General features: G+C 41.3%; 1 protein-coding gene across 1 annotated transcript in view; it reads left to right on the top strand.

The window, feature by feature from the left end:
• ADAMTS19 (ADAM metallopeptidase with thrombospondin type 1 motif 19) overlaps positions 1 to 21,002 on the top strand; it is a 310,868-nt gene that overhangs the window by 227,411 nt on the left and 62,455 nt on the right. The window contains exons 17-18 of the mRNA XM_075854793.1: positions 9,591 to 9,748; positions 18,414 to 18,567. Of these exons, the coding sequence (XP_075710908.1) occupies positions 9,591 to 9,748; positions 18,414 to 18,567 (312 nt within the window). The remainder of the gene's footprint in view (positions 1 to 9,590; positions 9,749 to 18,413; positions 18,568 to 21,002) is intronic.

Raw genomic sequence — 21,002 nt, 5'->3', positions numbered from 1 at the left:
CCAGCCCCCGTGATTTCACATGGGGGATGCCGATCGGCGCTAAACACCTTAATTGTGGCGTTCAAATCGAACGCCGCAATTAAGGGGTTAACTGCCGAAATCAGCGGCGATAGGCCACTGATCGGCAACGGGGAATGCAGGGCAGACACCCTGCACAGTTAACCGCCGCTGCGGTGTAGCGCCGCGCGGCGGTTAACTGTTAAAGCACAGACGTAACTGCACGTCAAGGTGCTCGAACTTACTGCACACATTGACGTGCAGTTACGTCAAGGTGCGGGAAGGGGTTAAATCTCCCTGCTCTCAGCTGCCAGAGGTAGCTGAGGGCTTGGGGCAACCCTGCTCAAACGGGTGAGATCGATATCAGTATCGATCTAAGCCGTTTAACCCCTCAGATGCGGCACTCAATAGCGAGCACAGCATCTGAGTGGTTTTGGAGAGAGGGAGGGAGCTCCCTCTCATCCCACTGACACCCGGCGATAGGATCGCCGAGTGCCTGTGTCACCGATGGCAATAAAGGCCCCCAGGTCTGCCTGTAGTGTATGCCTGCTTGGTCATGCCAGACGCCTGTCCGTTTTACAATAAAGAAGTATATTGCAGTGTATTATAAATGTGATTGGATAATCGCATAGAGAAGTCCCCTAGTGGGACTAGCAAAAAAGTAAAAAAAAAAAGCTTAATATAAAGTGAAAATAAAAAGTAAAAATAAAAAAAATGAAAAACCAACTTTTTCCCCTTACAAACTGCTTTATTATTAAAAAACAAAATAAAGTGAAAAAATTAGACATATTTGGTATCGCCGAGTCCGTAACGACCCCAACTATAAAGTTATTACATAATTTAACCAGCACAGTGAACATTGTAAAAAAAAAAAAAAAAAAAATTGCTGTTTTCTTTGAATCCTGTCTTAAAAAAAATTTGATAAAAAGTGATAAAAAAGTCACATTTACTCCAAAATGGTACCGAAAAAACTACAAGTCGTCCCGCAAAAAAAAAAAACCTCATACAACTGCATCGGTGAAAAATTAAAAAAGCTATGGCTCTTCAAATATGGAGACACAAAAACAAATAATTTTGAAAAAAAAAAGTGTTTTCACTGTGTAAAAGTAGTAAAACATAGGCTGGGTTCACACGTGGCGGAATTTCACTTGAATTCCGCTGCGGACACTCCGCAGCGTTAATCCGAAGCGGAGCCGTTTCTCCATTGACTTCCACTTCTATTTAGAAGTGTTCGTTTAGACGATGCGTAAAATTCCGCTGCGGAGCATAGGCTGCGGAGCGGAATTTGGTGTCCGCAGCATGCTCTGTCTGTTGCGGACCAGTGGCGGACTGGTTGCGGACTCATGGCGGAATTTCTCCATTGACTTCAATGGAGATTCTGAATTCCGCAATGAAGTCCGCAGCTGTCATGCACATATTATGTGTGCTGCGGAGGCGTCTTGCTTTTTGGACATGACATTTCTTCATTCTGGCTGGACCTATGTATTTCTAGGTCTACAGCCAGACTGAGGAAGTCAATGGGGCTCCCGGAATTACGGGAGCGTTGCTAGGAGACGTCAGTAAATAGTCACTGTCCAGGGTGCTGAAAGAGTTAAGCGATCGGCAGTAACTGTTTCTGCACCCTGGACAGTGACTACCGATCCCAATATACAGCAACCTGTAAAAAAATAGAAGTTCATACTTACCGAGAACTCCCTGCTTCTGTCTCCAGTCCGGCTTCCCAGGATGACGTTTCAGTCTAAGTGACGGCTGCAGCCAATCACAGGCTGCAGCGGTCACATGGACTGACGCGTCATCCAGGGAGGTCGGGCTGGATGCCGAAAGAGGGACGCGTCACCAAGACAACGGCCGGTAAGTATGAAATTCGTTTACTTTCACTAGGGAAAGTGCTGTCCCTTCTCTCTATCCTGCACTGATAGAGAGAAGGGAAGCACTTTTACCGCAGTCCGCAGCAGCTAGTCCGCATCAATTTACTGCACATTTTGGGCAGATCCGCCGCAGAATCTGCAACGCAGATTCTGTGCGGCATTGATGCGGACAGCTGCGGAGGAAATCCGCCACGTGGGGCCATGCCCATACAAAATCTATATAAATTTGGTATTGTTGCAAACGCAACAAACTGCTGAATAAAGTTATTGTGTTATTTATACCACACGGTAAATGGCGTAAATTTAGTACACAAAAAAGTGTGGCGAAATTGCAGTTTTTATTTCTATTCCCCCCAAAAAAGTTAATAAAAGTTAATCAATAAATTCTATGTACCCCAAAATGGTGCTATTAAAAATTACTACTTGTCCCGTAAAAAACAAGACCTTATACAGCTATGTTGACTCAAAAATAAAAAAGTTATAGCTCTTTGAATGAGACGACGGAAAAAACTGAAAAAATGGCTTGGTCATTAATGTCTAAAATAGGCGGGTCATTAAGGGGTTAATTAAAAACAAATAAAAACTCTGTCTTATTTTTTAAATTCCTGAAAACCCCCTTTAAGGCTGGGTTCACACTGAGTTTTTTGCAGGAGGAAAATCTGCCTCAAAATTCCGTTTGAAATTTTGAGGCAGATTTTGCTCTGCCTGCATGCCGATATTCACAGCGTTTTTCACCCGCGGCCATTGAGCGCCGTGGGCAAAAAACGCAGCGAAATACGCTTTCTCTGCCTCCCATTGATGTCAATGGGAGGTCAGAGGTGTAAACACCCGAAGATAGGGCATGTCCCTTCTTTTTCCCGCGAGCCGGTTTCTCCACTTGCGGGAAAAAAAACGCCTCCGCCTCCCATTGAAATCAATGGAAGGCATTTTCGGACGTTTTTTTGGCGCGTTTTCCGACGCGGTTTCCGCGTCCAAAAACTTGTCAAGAAACTCTGTGTGAACTCCCCCCTAATAGATGCCAATATCTTTCAGAAGTCCATTATGTCCCTTTATAAGATAATAGAACATGGACTGTGGGCTCTGTCTTCGAGGCTCATGTAGACAGTTTGCTTTGCACCTCCTATTGGTTTTATATAAATGCTATATCTCATGAAAGGGACAGAAAAGACTACTAAATTATATTACAAAGATACATACATAGATGCATAAAAAGTACATATAAAAAGAAAAATAGTGAGGTTTCCAGGGAGGCACAAACAATGTAGGTTTATAATCGTACAGCTAAAAAAAAACAATGTCGTTTTATGAAAAAAGAAAGTCTCTAATCAACTGTTAAATGCAGATGGCATAGACCTGATATATTTTTACAGAATCATGGTCTTTGGCCAAAACTTTTTTTGCATTGAAGAATGGAGATTACAAAAGGACTTTCCTGACACACTGGTGATATAATACTCAAGTTTTAAAGCACAGATGCTTATTAAATAGCACCATTAAATAAGTCCATTTCGATTTTTTTTCCCACTATACTTGCAAAGAGATGAGGCTTGGATGCATCACAGGAAATAACAATTGTTTCATATATCATATGTCAATGTTTTTGACACAACAGAACATTGTTTACTCATACATCCCTGCTCCTGAGATTTGTGGCATTCAATGAAAGTTGTATTAAGGACTCCTGATACACTTTATAGTAGTTTTGAAACCAGAATAAGAAATATTATATATATATATGTATACTAGTTCTTCTCAATGAATTAGAATATCATTAAAAATTTAATTTATTTCAGTAATTCAATTCAAAAAGTGAAACTCATATTACATAGATTCGTTACACATAGTCTTCTATTTCCAGCATTTCTTTCTTTTAATGTTGATGAGTATGGCTAACATTTAATGAAAACCCAGAATTTAGTGTCTCAGAAAATTAAATATTAAATAAGCCCAATTTCAAAAATGATTTTTAATACCGAAATGTTGGCCTACTGAAAGTATGTACAGTATATGCACTCAATACTTGGTCGGGGCTCCTTTTGCATGAATTACTGCAGCAATGCGGCGTGGCATGGTGGCGATCAGCCTGTGGCACTGCTGAGGTGTTATGGAAGCCCAGGTTGCTTTGATAGCGGGCTTCAGCTCGTCTGCATTGTTGGGTCTGGTGTCTCTCATCTTCCTCTTGACAATACCCCATAGATTCTCTATGGGGTTTAGGTCAGGCGAGTTTGCAGGCCAATGAGGCACAGTGATACTGTGGTTATTAAACCAGGTATTGCTACTTTTGGCATTGTGGGCAGGTGCCAAGTCCTGCTGGAAAATGAAATCAGCATCTCCATAAAGCTGGTCAGAGGGAAGCATGAAGTTACATAGTTACATATTAGTTACATAGTTTGTACGGTTGAAAAAAGACACATGTCCATCAAGTTCAAACAAGGGATGGGAAAGGGGAAGTAAAAAAAATTCTACACATAGGAGCTAATATTTTTTTGTTCTAGGAAATTATCTAAGCCTTTTTTAAAGCCATCTACTGTCCCTGCTGTGACCAGCTCCTGCGGTAGACTATTCCACAGATTCACAGTTCTCACAGTAAAGAAGGCTTGTCGCCTCTGCAGGTTGAACCTTTTTTTCTCCAGACGGTGGGAGTGCCCCCTTGTTTTTTGAGTGGGTTTTACATGGAACAGGATTTCACCATATTTTTTGTATGTGCCATTAATATATTTATATAAGTTAATCATGTCCCCCCTTAGTCATATTTTTTTAAGGCTAAATAGGTTTAGTTCTTTTAATCTTTCCTCATAACTTAGATTCTCCATGCCCCTTATTAGCTTCGTTGCTGTTCTTTGTCTTTTTTCCCAACTGCAGGGCATCCTTTCTATGACCTGGAGCCCAGAACTGAAATGCATATTCAAGATGAGGCCTCACTAATGCTTTGTAAAGTGGTAATATTACATCCCTGTCCCGCGAGTCCATGCCTCTTTTAATACACGACAATATCTTGCTGGCTCTTGAAGCAGCTGCTTGACATTGCATGCTATTATTTAGTTTATGATTTACAAGTACACCCAGATCCTTTTCAACAAGTGACTCCCCCAGTGTAGCTCCCCCTAGGACATATGATGCATGCAGGTTGTTCGTACCAAGGTTCATAACTTTACATTAATCTACATTAAACTTCTTTGCCAAGTGGACGCCCAAACACCTAGTGTGTTCAAATCAGCTTGCAATTCACGAACATCTTCCATAGTCTGAACTATATTACATAGCTTGGTGTCATCTGCAAAAATAGAAATAGTGCTATTAATCCCATCCTCTATATCATTAATAAATAAGTTGAATAATAGTGGTCCCAGAACTGAACCCTGGGGTACACCACTTATAACCGGGGACCATTCAGAGTATGAATCATTTACCACAACTCTCTGGATACGGTCCTTGAGCCGATTCTCAATCCAATTACATATACTTTCTAAACCTATAGTCCTTAATTTACCCATTAGACGTCTATGAAGGACAGTGTCAAATGCCTTTGCAAAGTCCAAAAACACTATATCCACAGCGGCCCCTCTGTCTAGGCTTCTGCTCACCTCTTCATAAAAAAAATATCAGGTTAGTTTGACAGCTTCTGTCCTTAGTAAAACCATGCTGGCTATCACTTATAACACTATTTATTGTCACATAATCCTGTATATAGTCCCTCAATAGCCCCTCAAACATTTTCCCCACAATGGATGTTAAACTTACTGGTCTATAATTACCCGGGGAAGACCTAGAGCCCTTTTTGAAAATAGGCACCATATTTGCCCTGCGCCAGTCCCTTGGCACTATACCAGTCACTAGAGAATCTCTAAATATTATGAAGAGGGGGACAGAAATAACTGAACTAAGCTCCTTAAGAACTCTAGGGTGTAACCCATCTGGTCCCGGGGCCTTGTGTACATTTATTTTATTTAATTTAGCTTGCACCATATCTACATTCATCCAATTCAGTATACCAACTAATATATTAACAGCACTGGCACCGGCTACATCAGCTGCTCTTTCTTCTGTTGTATATACAGAGCTGAAGAACCCATGTAGTAACTCTGCCTTCTCTTGATCGCCTGTGACCAACTCCCCATTACCACTATCTAGGGGTCCCACGTGTTCAGACGTTGTTATTTTTTGCATTTATATACTTGAAGAATTTTTGGGGATTTGTTTTACTATCCTTGGCCACCTGCCTTTCATTTTGTATTTTTGCTGATTTTATTACCTTTTTACAGATTTTATTAAGTGCTTTATATTTTACAAAGGCTACAGCTGTACCCTCAGATTTGTATTTTTCAAATGCCCTTTTTTTTGTCATGTATTGCCCTTTTTACAGAAGGTGTAAGCCATGTGGGGTTTAATTTTAGTCGTTTATACTTGTTACCTATAGGAATAAATTTTGCACTATAATTACCCAAAGTAGATTTGAAAATCTCCCATTTATCATTTGTCCCATTATTTGACATTAGTTCTTCCCAGTCTATATCCTGAATTGCAGCCCTCATCCTGGGGAAATTGGCCTTCTTAAAATTAAGTGTTTTTTCCCTCCCAGCCTGTGTTTGTTTTTTACAGTATATGTAAAATATAACTATATTATGATCACTGTTACCAAGGTTTTCACGAACATTGACATTCCCAACAAGCTCTGCATTATTAGAAATGACCAGATCCAACAGAGCTTCAACTCTAGTCGGGTCTTCCACAAACTGGCCTATAAAATTTTCCTGCAACAGGTTGAGGAAATGTCTCCCCTTTGCAGTTGAAGCCGAGCCATGACACCAATTAATATCCCGGTAATTAAAATCTCCCATTATCACTACAATACCAGCCTGTGCAGCCCGCTCCATCTGTTTATATAGCTGACATTCCATCTCCTCAGTTATATTGGGGGGTCCATAGATTACACCAAAAGTAATTTTTTTCAGTGTTTACCTCCCTTTGTAATTCCACCCACAAGGTTTCAACCTCCTGACAATCTTCACCCTCTAATGTCTCATTCACACTCACCTTCATATCGCTTCTCACATACAGACATACACCACCACCTTTCCTATTCGCCCTGTCTTTCCGAAACAGTGTAAAACCCTGTAGATTTACAGCCCAATCATGTGAAGAGTCCAGCCATGTTTCAGCAACACCAACTATATCTATATGTTCCTCCAGTACCAAGGCCTCCAGCTCCCCCATTTTTCTTGCTAGACTTCTGCCATTTGTGAACATACACTTTAACTTGCCTTTAAATGTTTCACTTTCAGTATCAGAAATGTGATTATTTGACATTTGGGAATTTTTATTTTCACTGCTGTTTTGTAACGAAAGGATCTCCTTATCTTGTTGCCTAGTCCTCTCCCCACAGTCTGTTTCTCCCCCCCACCAATATAGTCTGACCTCTCTCTAACCTGACTACCCCTTTATTTTCTACATTGACCTCCCTCCTCAACCCTAGTTTAAATACTCCGCGACCCTAGCTAGAATTCTCTCCCCCAGCACAGCGGACCCCCTTCCATTTAGGTGCAAATCATCTGCAGAATACAGTTTGTACCCCAATGAAAAGTCAGCCCAGTGCTCTAGGAACCCAAAGCCTTCTCCTCTACACCAAGACTTAAGCCATGCATTTAACCCCCTGAACTCCCGCTGTCTTTCCTGTGATGTGCATGGCACAGGCAGTATTCCTGAGAATACTACCTTGGAGGTCCTTCCCTTCAGTTTGTAGCCTAGTTCTTTAAAATTATTCTTAAGGCTCCTCCACCTACCATTTATTCTGTCTTTTGTACCCACATGGACCACGACAGCTGGATCATCACCAGCCCCTCCCAGCAATTTGTCTACCCGTTCCACCACATGCCGAACTCTGGCACCAGGGAGACAGCAAACCATTCGGTTCAGGCGGTCTTGGCGACAAATTATTCTATCTGTCTTCCTGATTATAGAATCCACTACAACTATCAATTGTCTTGCCTTACCTGCATTACCATCCCGCCGACTATAGCTGGGCTGTTCTCCCGGCTGTTAGGGCGTTCACTATCCACTAGGGCTGCCATTTCTGAGACCGACATCCTCACATCATCACCCAACTTGGCAATTTTGCTTGGAATGTCGGAAACAGGATTAGCCTTCCTTTTCTTGGACCCCTTTCTACTGCCCCTAACTACATTAACCCAGCTAATTGCCTGATCCTGCTCACCCATGTCTTCAAACTCCAGTTCTAACCCACTAACTGCCTGCTCCGTGAGCAGCATGTTCAGCTGAAGATTGTCTATCTTCCTCAGTGTTGCATTCTGCTCCTCCAGATCTCTAATGCGAGCTTCCAGGCGAACAACATGCTCACATCTGCCACAGAGGTATTCACCCTGGAACTCAGGCTCCAGTCGTGCATACATATGGCAAACTGTGCACTGAAGAAAACCTCCAATCTTGCTATCCATTATCCGAGTTACAACAAAAGAGTGAACAATTGTCAAAGTAAAAGAAAAGAAGAGTACTTACTGGGGCTTTAACTCCTCTTTTTAACTCTGGTTTTAGAACTCTACTTATATCACAAGCCACTTAAACCACCAAGCTCAGACAGTGCCCTAAAATTTCCTAGTAGACGGCTGCGTTGACTCTGGACTTGATACAACACAGTGGATCAACACCAGCAGATGACATGGCTCCCCAAACCATCACTGACTGTGGAAACTTCACACTGGATTGCAAGCAACTTGGATTGACGCCTCTCCACTCTTCCTCCAGACTCTGGGACCTTGATTTCCAAATGAAATGCAAAATTTGCTTTCATCTGAAAACAGGACTTTGGACCACTGAGCAAAAGTGTTGGTCCACTGTGTTATATCAAGTCCGGAGTCAACGCAGCCGTCTACCGGGAAATTTTAGAGCACTTCATGCTTCCCTCTGCTGACAAGTCGACTGCACTATTGATTCCGTCAAAACAATGGAACCCTGTCACAATGGTGACAAACGGAAACCATTAGCAATGTTTCCGTCACCATTGAGAGGGAAACGGAAGCTAAGGTTTCAGTTTGCCTTTCCGTTAAGGGGTTAACCCAACGGAAACCTCGGACGGAATCACATAATGGAAGGGCAACGCTGATGTGAACACAGCCTTAATCTTGTAAAATGCGGACTATCGCACAGATCATTAATTTTTATCCATTTATTTATCTGCTACACCTCTTGTTAGGTTGCAGAATTTTTAGCATATACATTTAAAAAATTCTCTAAAAGACCACTTTATGAGAAGACCACCCCATTATCCAGACCAGATTTCCTGTGACAGATTTTCCGTACCAGCAAATACTATGCATATTGGACATCTTCTTTGAGAGGACCAACCCTTTTGAAGACCATTTTTCAATTCAGTTTTGAAAGGTTATCTTAGAGGTTTTACTGTAACTGTGTGGAATCTCAGGCGCTGACACCATTGGGTCAATTTCTTAGGAAACCAATTAACCTATCAGTACTTTTTGCAAGGTAGCATTGCTAAACACTAAGCCACCCTGTGCCCATTTTTATGAATGGCACTTGCACAATAAGTGCTAAATTCCCCCTATTGCAGCTCTATTTTTTAGTTTTCTATGTACATGTATCCTATTAACATCAATACTAAAACTTTTTTTATATGCTGTAAATGAACTGGATATAACAAATATACAAATCTGTTGTTCAGGTATAGTCGATAATGAGTGCACTTTTAAACAGCTTTAAGGGACACCGGGAAACAGTCTATTAATGACGACTGGAAGATTGAAGAGCCTGGAACCTTCTATATGGCTGGAACTACAGTTACCTATATACGAAGAGGACACTGGGAGAAGATATCTGCAAAAGGTCCAACAACAACACCCCTTCATCTACTGGTAAGAAGCACCAAAAATATAACATAGTTTACACCAGCAATTTCACAATTTACATGCTTCTGTGAGCAGTAGTAACTGTCTAGTATTTATATCAGGTAAAAATAACCAAGTCAAGATACATCCTTTTATTTCTTTGGAGCTGATATAAAGTGATATAAAGTGTTAGAGATGCACACTTGAAATTAGAAGAGGAACTTAAACATGTCATAAACATCAGATAGATGCGGGTCCCACCTGTGGGACCCGCACCTCTCTAGAATGGGGCCTCCTAAACCCCTTTCTACCTTTGTTTGCTCTCGCTGCCTCCCAGCCACTTCCTGGTTATATGGTTGGGAGTTATGAAAACAGCGTAACTTGCTGAGCTATGCGGTTTTCGTAACTCCCACAGTAGTGAATGGCAGTTACGGAAGAAGGGTAGCATGCAAGCTATGCTGTTTTCCGTAACTAACATTCAGTTCTATGGGACTTACAGAAACAGCGTAACTCAACGAGTTACGCTCTTTTCGTAACTCCCGACCATGTAACCATTTTCATGGTCGGAATTCACCTCATTCAGCCGCAACACAGAGCAGCAGAACAAGGTTTAGGGGACAGGGTTTAGGGGGCCCAATTCTGGAGATTGTTATGTCATAAATGCCACTCATGGGAAAACCCCTTTAAAAGATCCCATGAGTCCAATCAGATTGCAAGTAGACAGCAAGTTGTAGGGTAGTTGCAGTTGCTGGTTTTTATTTTTTAAAATAATAGATTACATTATTTTGACACTTTGTGATGGTTATTTTCTTTATTTGATTTACATTGTGAACCTCCTGAATTGTATTTGGTTGTTTTGATTTTTTTCAAATAAAATGACTTCTCATGAATATACATTAGAGGCTCTACAACTCATCAAACCCTCTTAGAATATTTAGTTAAGCATCTTGCATGCTGACATATGCCTGGCTTATCATGTGACCTCACATTTACTGCTGTGCCTTAAGACCCTTTTACACGGGCCAATTATTGGACAACGATAGTTCATATAAACGCTCATTCCTGATAATTCCTGTGTAAACAGGGTAACGATCAGCCGATGAATGAGCAAATGCTCATTCATCATCTAATCATGTCATATATGTTGCGAGAAATATTATTTATATTATATATTGTAAACAGGGAGGTGTGCTGCCGACATGATAGAAATGCATGGCGATAATCGCAGTAACAATCGCTCGTCCCCAAACATAGCTCATTGTGAAAGGAGCAAACGAGCACCAATCAACAAGCTGTCTTATTGATTGGTGCTCGTTTACACGGCCCATTTTGGTCCATGTAAGAGGACTCTTAGAGAAGATGATTGGCCAAAGCCCTAAACTATTCATAGATAGGCAAAGCAATGTGTGCAAAATCCCTATGGGTCTGTATTAAGGAGCTGAAAGCACTCTGTGTGCTGTCATTTGCTGTCTCTGTGACATCCTTTGCAAACAGCAACGTCTGCAAAAAAATAAAAAATGTATGGCTCTCGGAATTCAGTCAGGCAAAAAACAAACAATCTGCTGTGTCCTCAAGGCCAAAATAAATGGCTAATCCTACTGGCTTATGAAACCAATAGAAGAAACATGGAGTTCACAAAAAATGACAGAACTTTTCTGCCATTACAATTGCTACAGCTTCTGAATCCTCCTTCGTCAGAGTTTGCCTATATAAGAACTATACAGTACAACTAAAAACACTAAACAATTCTGTTTTAAATAAACCTTTGGCAAATTTTTCCTTATGAATATCTGACTGAAAGAAGTGGTGGAATTGTTTAAGCAGGGAAAAAAATATTAGATTCAAATACTTGTTAGGTATTTAAAGGTGATATCTAGTCGAGAAAAAACATTGGGTGTCCTCTTTATAAGTCAGAGGACAGACTGGCTACAGAGATGGAGGACCTAGCACATGTAATGATCTGATTCTTATGATGCCCAGAGAAAAAAACTAGCCACAATTTCACCTATAGGCCCTCCCTTTCCTAGGACTTTAGTTAGGGTTGAGGTACTCATCTGGCCCTAGGACTTAGGTGCTTTTAGGTTAAACAAAACAAAATCAGAATGACAGGGGTCAGTAACAGTGATATAGCAGAGCCGACTATGCAATAAAATGGGACAAAGCAAAGAGTAGTCAAGCGAGCCTGGGGAAACAAGAGTCAATCAGGAATCAAACTCTATACAGGAATTCACAGGCGAAAAGAGACTAGCTTGGGTATGAAATCTAATAAGGCCAGTGTAACAGTGAATTAAATCCCCCACACTGCCTCTCTATTGGCCGAGTGGTTGTACACTCTGCGCATGCACCGCCCGTCATACTTACCAGTCTTGCTGCAAGACTCATTGCGGAAGAGATGCCACTGGAACATAATGCAGTCAGCACGTGAAAGCAAATCCATGCATTACATGGACAGCCTGCTGATTTTGATTGCTTTAGAAGAGTAATTTCCATTCCATTTTATGATATAAACAGATGTTAATTTGAAGAAAAGTTTTAATTTACCAACAAACTCACATTAAAACTGCAGGCACTTTTGCACTAAAGTGCAGGGTTTTGGAGTGCGTGTTTTTTAAGCAATTTTTGGTGCAATCGTGAATGGCATTGTACGTCTCTATGTGAATGCATCCTTGCTACTGTATATGATATTGAAATTATTTTTCAACTTTTAATCTTAACACTGTCAGGGTATGTTCAAATGACTTATTTTAGGCTGTTTTTCGGGGCATAAACGGCCGAAAAACGGCCGAAAAATTTGGAGGCAGAACGCCTCCAAACATCTGCCCATTGATTTCAATGGGAAAAACGGCGTTCTGTTCCGACTTGCCATTTTTTTACGCCTCATGTATTGGCTTTGATCCATTGCAGTCTAAATGAAGAATAACACCTGCATTGAATTTAACCGCTTCCTGACCGCCCACAGTAAATTCACGTCGGTGCTTGCTGGGCTCTGTGCAGAGCCAACGTGAATTCACGGTGGGTGTTAAAAGCGCGATCCAGGTGTCTCAGAGTAGCACTGACATCCGGATCACGCTGTTAACCCCTGCCTCTGGTCCCAGAGACATGATCGGGACCTGATTGGTTCAGGTACCGATCATGTGATCGCAGGGAAAGTTTGTTGTAGCAACGAACTGGAAAGTTTGTTACTATAACAAACTGGAAAGTTTGTTGCTACAACAAACTTTCCCGGGAACCGATTGCGGGTGCTGCCATCGGTTGTCTTGGCAAAACCGGAGGCCATACAACAGCCTCCGGGTCTGCCATGCACGACAGCCTATGAGTACCAGCCGGAGGCCGGCCCTCATAGGCTTCCTGTCAGTGTGACTCTCAGGGTATGTTCACACGGTAGCAGGCTTTTACGTCTGAAAAGACAGACTGTTTTCAGGAGAAAACAGCTGCCTCGTTTCAGACGTAAATGCTCCTCCTCGCATTTTGCGAGGCTTCTCTGACAGCAGTAAATTTTGAGCTGTGCTTCATTGAGTTCAATGAAGAACGGCTCAAGTTACGTCTGAAAGAAGTGTCCTGCACTTCTTTTGACGAGGCTGTATTTTTACGCGTCGTCGTTTGACAGCTGTCAAACGACGACGCGTAAATGACAGGTCGTCTGCACAGTACGTCGGCAAACCCATTCAGATGAATGGGCAGATGTTTGCTGACGTATTGTAGCCCTATTTTCAGACGTAAAACGAGGCATAATACGCCTTGTTTACGTCTGAAAATAGGTTGTGTGAACCCAGCCTCAGCGTCACACTGACAGTATATAATACATTACACTAGCTAGGTAGTGTAACGAATTACAGCAGCTATCAGTGCTGCAGGTCTTCAAGTAAAACAAGTAGAAAAAAAAAGTAATAAAAATGTTTTATAAGGGCAAAGCCACACGTGGCGGAATTGCTCTTGAATTCCGCTGCGGACACTCCGCAGCGTTAATCCGCAGCGGAGCCGTTTCTCCATTGACTTCCACTTCTATTTAGTAGGGTTCGTTTAGACGAAGTGGAAAATTCCGCTGTGGAGCATAGGCTGCGGTGCGGAATTTGGTGTCCGCAGCATGCAATGGATGTTGCGGACCAGTGGCGGACTGGTTGCAGACTCATGGCGAAATTTCTCCATTGACTTCCGCAATGAAGTCCGCAGCTGTCATGCACATGTTATGTGTGCTGCGGATGCGTCTTGCTTTTTGGACATGACATTTCTTCATTCTGGCTGGACCTATGTATTTCTAGGTCTACAGCCAGACTGAGGAAGTCAATGGGGCTCCCGTAATTATTGGGTCACTGTCCAGGGTGCTGAAAGAGTTAAGCGATCGGCAGTAACTGTTTCTGCACCCTGGACAGTGACTACCGATCCCAATATACAGCAACCTGCAAAAAAAATAGAAGTTCATACTTACCGAGAACTCCCTGCTTCTTCCTCCAGTCCGGCTTCCCAGGATGACGTTTCAGTCTAAGTGACGGCTGCAGCCAATCACAGGCTGCAGCGGTCACATGGACTGCCGCGTCATCCAGGGAGGTCGGGCTGGATGCCGAAAGAGGGACGCGTCACCAAGACAACGGCCGGTAAGTATGAAATTCGTTTACTTTCACTAGGGAAAGTGCTGTCCCTTCTCTCTATCCTGCACTGATAGAGAGAAGGGAAGCACTTTTCCCGCAGTCTGCAGCAGCTAGTCCGCATCAATTTACTGCACATTTTGGGCAGATCCGCCACAGAATCTGCAACGCAGATTCTGTGCGGCATTGATGCGGACAGTTGCGGAGGAAATCCGCCACGTGTGGGCATGCCCTAAAAGTGTAAAAACAAGTTATAAGTTACAAAAACAAAAAATGCTTTTTTTTCCTATAATAAGTCCTTTATTATAGGAAAAAAATGAAAATGTTAAAAAAAAGTACACATATTTGGTATCACTGCGTTCATAACAACCCAAACAATAAAACTATAATATTATTTTTTCTGCACGGTAAACACCGCAAAAAAAATAAATTAAAAAACAATGTCAGAATCACAATTTTTTTTGGTCATCAGTCCTCACAAAATATAAAATAAAAAGTGGTCAAAAAGTCGCATGTACCCCAAAATAGTACCAATAAAAACTATCACCCGTCCCGCAAAAAACAAGCCATTATACAGCTTTTTTGACTGAAAAATAAAAAAGTTATAGCTCTCAGAATATGGTGACACAAAAAATAAATAATTTTATCGAAAAGTGATTTTATTGCGCAAACGCCACAAAACATAAGAAAATGATATACATATGGTATCGCCGTAATCGTACCGACCCGCAGAATAAAGTAAAATGTCATTTATAGCGCACGGTGAACACTGTAAAAAATAAAAAAACAGAATTTATGTTTTTTGGTCACTTTGCCTGCCAAAAAAATCTAATAGCAAGTGATAAAAAAATCACATGTACCCTAAAATGGTACCAATGAAAACGACAGATTGTTCTGTAACAAATAAGCCCTCGCACAGCTCCGGTGGTGGAAAAAATAAAAAAGTTCTGGCTCTCAGAATATAGCGACAGAAATTGGACAGTGTCCAAAAGCGGATAAGATTGGGCACCATTTATCAGTGTGACACTGGCCAAATATCTATGAATTATTATTTATTTACTGCATTATTATACCCTCTTATATGCCCCCACATTATAAACTGAAATACCAGCAAAACTCCAAACAGAACTATTACCAAGCAAAATCTGCGCTCCAAAAGCCAAATGGTGCTCCCTACCTTCTGAGCCCCACAGCGTGCCCAAACAGCAGCGGACGTCCACATATATGATATTTTATATCCGCGAGAACCCGCTCAACATTGTATGAGGTATTTGTCTTCAGTGGCACAAACTGGGCACAACGTATTGTGCATTAAAATGGCATATCAGTGGAAAATTTACATTTTCACTTTGCACCATCCACTGCGCATTAACACCTTCGCGCACCACAACTTAATAGCATGTCGTGGTGCGGGGGGTTATATATGGAGTGGGCTAATGCGCTGCACCCGCTCCATATTCTGCAGGTGTCAGCTGTGTATTACAACTAACACCCGGGACTAACGGACAGGAACAGCGATCGCGCTGTTACAGCAGCCTGTAAAAATGACATTATACTGCAATACATTAGTATTGCAGTGTATTGTACCAGCAAACTAATGATTGCTCGTTCCAGTCCCCTAAAGGGACTAATAAAATGTGTAAAAAAAAAATTAAAAAAGTTATTATTAGTGAAAAAAATATATAACATATTTAAAGTCCAAAAAATCCCCCTTTCCCATGTTTCCTCTAAAGTAATGTAAAAAATAAACAAAATTAGTATCAATGCATCCGTAAAAGTCCGAACTATTACAATATACCATTATTTAACTCGCACTGGGAACGCCGTAAAAAATAAAGAATTTAAAAATCGCAGTTTTTTTGGTCACCTTAGCTTTTAAAAAAAATTCATAAAAAGTGATCAAAAAGTTGTATGTAAAAAAAAAAATGGTACCAATGAAAACTACAGCTCGTCCTGCAAAAAAAAGCCCTCACACCGCTCAATCAAACAAAATATAAAAAAAACTGATGCCTCCTGGAATGTGGTGAAACAACACATTATTTTTTTTTTAACGGTCTAATTCCACTAAATTCAGCAAAAAAACTGTACAGTTAAAATGGTAACTATGCCCCTAGAAAAATTCCTTGAGGGGTGTAGTCTCCAAAATGGGGTCACTTTTTGGGGGTTTCCAATGTTTTGGTCCCTCCAGGCTGTTGCAAACGTTACATTGCACTGAAAACCAATCCAGCAAAATCTGCGCTCCAAAATTCAAATGGCACTCCTTCCCTTCTCAGCTCTGCCGTGGGTGCAAACAGCAGTTTAGTACCACAAATGGAGCATTACAGTAATCGGGAGAAGTAGCTTTACAAGTTTTGGGGTGCTTTTTATTCTTTATTCCTTGCAAATATTATTATTATTTTATTTTTTTTCAGAAAAAAAGTAGATTTTCACTTTCACCGACAAACGCCAATAAATATAGCAAAAGACCTGTGGGGTCAAGATGCTAACTATACCCCTAGATAAATTCCCAGAGGTTACAGAAGAAAATGTATTACAAATGAATTTCAGCCCAAAAAATAAAATTTGTAAATTTCCCCTCTACTTTGCTTTAATTCCTGTGAAGTGCCTAAAGGGTTAAGAAATTTTCTGAATGCTGTTTTGAATACTTTGATGGGTGCAGTTTTTATTATGGGGTGATTTATGGGGTCTAACTAGTACAGAACTGAACTGGTCCTTGAAAAATAGCCTTTTGAAATTTTCTTGAAAATGTGAGAAATTGCTGCTAAAGTTCTAAGCCTTGGAACGTCCTAGAAAGATAAAATAATGTTCAAAAAACGATGCAAATATAAAGTAGACATATGGAATATGTGAAATAGTAAGTATTTTGTGTGGTATTACTATCTGTTTTACAAGCAGATACATTTAAAATTAGAAAAATCATAATTTTTTCACATTTTCTCAAAATTTTGGTGTTTTTCACAAATAAGCAATTAAGTTATTGACCAAATTTTTCCACTAACATAAAGTACAATATGTCACGAGAAAACAATCTCAGAATCGCTTGGATAGGCAAAAGCATTCCAGAGTTATTACCACATAAATTGACACATGTAAAATTTGAAAAATTGGGCTGATCCTGAAGGCCAAAATGAGCTCGGTCCTGAAAGGGTTAAAGGGGTTATGTGGGGACCGAAAAGAATTAGCAGTGTACTCACTGCAGTATGTGAGTACGCTCGCTAATATGCATTCCGGTCTAGTGTCAAAGTCTTTCTTCATGATGACACGACTCTTCGTCATGTGACTGGACCCGCTGTACTCTATGTACAAGCAGTAGAAGTAGTACAGCGATTACATAGAGTGCAGCGGGGCCAGTCACATGACAGAGAGTCGTGTCATCATGAACGAAGACTGTGCCACTGGACTTCTGGTCCTCCGCCAGCACTATAAAAATATATTAGAATCTCATAATCCGTGACGAGGGACAGGAATGTATATTAGCGAGTGTACTCACATACTGCAGTGAGTACACTGCTAAGAATTTTTGGTCCCCATATCACCCCTTTAACTCACATGTTCATCATACATATCATGTAGACTATATTATGTTCTAGACAGTAAAGCTTAAAATAAATTGTGTCCAGGAAACCAGACTGAAGTGAAAAATGGAAAGCATTTCATACACATCGCTTGCTGCAAAGCCAGACTTTTCCAAGTTTCGTTTAGACTTCAAAATATGTAGCACATATGGGAAAATACTGTTGACAGTAATAGTGACAGCCTATTTTTAATGGTCTGTGTTTGAGGATGGTTGTTTGCAAATTCCACACTTTAATGTCCACCTGTTAACTTACAAATATGTACAAAAGTAACAAGTGTTTTCCTAGAAATGATGGCGATTTTATGAGCCAAATTACACTTTAAGTTAATAAAAATATTCAATTTCCAGTAAAATGCATTCAGATACACACAGTAGTCTCAAAGTCTTTCCTGAGAAAAAAATGACATCTGCAATTGCCAACATATTTTCCACACATCAGGACACTGTACTTTGCAGCACATGCTAATATTTCATTTTCTTTACTGATCTACATTTTAATTTTTGTATTGACTTGATCCTGTGCATTTTGCAGGTGCTTCTATTTCATGACCAGAATTATGGTCTCCATTATGAATATACAATACCACTGGATCCACTTCCGGAGAACCGGAGCGCAAAACTGAATGAACCTTTGTATATGTGGACACACTCAGGCTGGGAGGATTGTGGTACTGTTTGCGGAGGAGGTAAATAGCAATATCAACACTAAACATGTACTGTGTGTGAAGGGGTAAACACAGAAATTATAGCAAATTTCAGATTGGGCCCTACTTCCCACTCAGAGTTTTTTATTAAAGGGTTTATTCGCCTTCCAAAAAAAAACTACTCTTCCTGGCTCTTTTCCATGTATTTTTGCTAAAAGTTTGGTATTTTGCAGCACCGATAAGCCCACTGCTTAAGGCCACCCTCTCTTGATTTTGGGTGGTCGTTCCGCACAGCGCTTTCCCTGCAAACTACAAATCCCATAATTTCTTACCGAGAACGAAAAATCACATGTGACGTTTCTTAAGGGGGCCCGCAGAATCTGGAGGACATGTCACCTCATCAATAATCTTTCGTTCAACTGGTGTTGTAGAAATTTTAGTGACTGAAAATCAGTTCCATTCATCTGAATGTGTTAGTTTCTGCAGCAGGTGCATGAATTTCTGCAAGTTCCAGTCAGATGAATATAACTGATTTTCAGCTGCAGAAATTTCTGCAACAAAATCTGCCACGTGTGAATCTACTCTTAGGGTATGTTCACACGGCTTATTTTTGGCTGTTTTTTGGACCAAAAAATCGGAAGCAGAATGCCTCCAAACATCTGCCCATTGATTTCAATGGGAAAAACTGCTTTTTGTTCCAACGGGGCGTTTTCTGAAAAACGGCTGCGTAAAAAACACCCGCGAAAAAAAAGTACATGTCAATTCTTGAGCCGTTTTTGGAGCCATTTTTCATTGACCCTATAGAAAAACAGCTCCAAAAACTTCAGTAAAAAACTTCACGAAAAACGTTTTTTACGCGGTTGTTTTAAAAAATGCCCGCGAAAAAGAAGTGCATGTCACTTTTTGAGCCACTTTTGAAGCTGTTTTTCATTGACTCTATAGAAAAACAGCTGCAAAGACGGCGGCAAAAAACGCATCAAAAAACGTTTGATGTTTAAAGAACGGCTGAAAATCAGGAGCTGTTTTCCCTTGAAAACAGCTCTGTATTTTCAGAAGTTTTTTGCTAAGCGTGTGAACATGGAGTAAGGTAGTAAGGTAGGTTCAGAAAATCTGCCTCAAAATTCCGTTTGGAATTTTGAGGCAGATTTTTCTCTGCCTGCACGCCGATTTTCGCTGTGTTTTTCGCTGCGTTTTTCGCCCGCGGCCTCTGAGCTTTCTCTGCCTCCCTTTGATGTAAATGGGAGGTCAGAGACGTAAACGCCCAAAGATAGGGCATGTCGCTACTTTTTCCCGTGAGACGTTTTTTCAATGGGAGGCATTTTCGGACGTTTTTTGGGACATTTTCCGACGTGGTTTCCCGCGTCAAAAGACGTGTAAAAAAACTCTGTGTGAACTTACCCTAAGGGTATGTTCACACGCAAAAGGAAAAATGGCTGTAAAATACGAAACTGTTTTCAAGGGAAAACAGCCTCTGATTTTGAGCCGATTTTGAAAGCATCAAACATTTTTTTAATGCGTTTTCTGCTGCCGTTTTTGGAGCTATTTTTCTCTATTGACATAATGAAAAACGGCTTCAAAAACGGCCCAAGAAGTGACCTGCACTTCTTTTTCGCGGCCGTTTTTTTACGCGGGCGTTTTTCAAGACGCCCGCGTAAAAAAACGGCCCGTTGGAACAGAACACCGTTTTTTCCATTTAATTCAATGGGCAGATGTTTGGAGGCGTTCAGCTTCCATTTATTCAGACGTTTTTCGGGGCGTTTACGGACCAAAAAACAGCTGAAAATAAGCCGTGTGAACATAACCCTAAGGCCCCATGCACACGAACATAAAAACTCCCGTAATTACAGGCCCATAGACTTCTATTGGCCAAGGGTACCTTCCCGTTTGCTTACGGGAAGGTGCCTGGGCCGTTTAAAAATATGGAACATTTCAGGCCGTAATTACGACACGGGCAGGCCCATAGAAGTCTATGGGGCTAACGTAATTACGGGTGGCTACGTGTGTGCACCCGTAATTACGGGAGCGTTGCTAGGCGACGTCAGGGGATAGTCACTGTCCAGGGTGCTGAAAGAGTTAACTGATCGGCAGTAACTCTTTCAGCACCCGGGACAGTGACTACCGCTGGAGTTAATAGTATTAAAAGTTAACTTACCCAGAACTCCCTGCTTCTTCCTCCAGTCCGGCCTCCCGGGATGACGTTTCATGCCATGTGACCGCTGCAGCCAATCACAGGCCAATCACAGGCTGCAGCGGTCACATGGACTGCTGCGTCATCCAGGGAGGGCGGACTGGATGTCAAAAGAGGGACGCGTCACCAAGAAAACGGCCGGGGTACATATGAACTTCTTTTACTTTCAATCGCTGTGGACACTCTGCCCGAAAGGGCTGCCCCTTCTCTCTATCCAGCATTGTGCTGGATTAGTGCAGAGAAAACGGGTCCGTAAATACGGGTGGAATACTGGTGACAACGGACCGTA

Source organism: Rhinoderma darwinii, chromosome 1 (genome assembly GCF_050947455.1).
Source record: "Rhinoderma darwinii isolate aRhiDar2 chromosome 1, aRhiDar2.hap1, whole genome shotgun sequence".
NCBI lineage: Eukaryota > Metazoa > Chordata > Amphibia > Anura > Rhinodermatidae > Rhinoderma > Rhinoderma darwinii.
The sequence above is the reverse complement of the archived record's forward strand: the minus strand, read 5'-3'. Positions and strand labels throughout refer to the sequence as shown.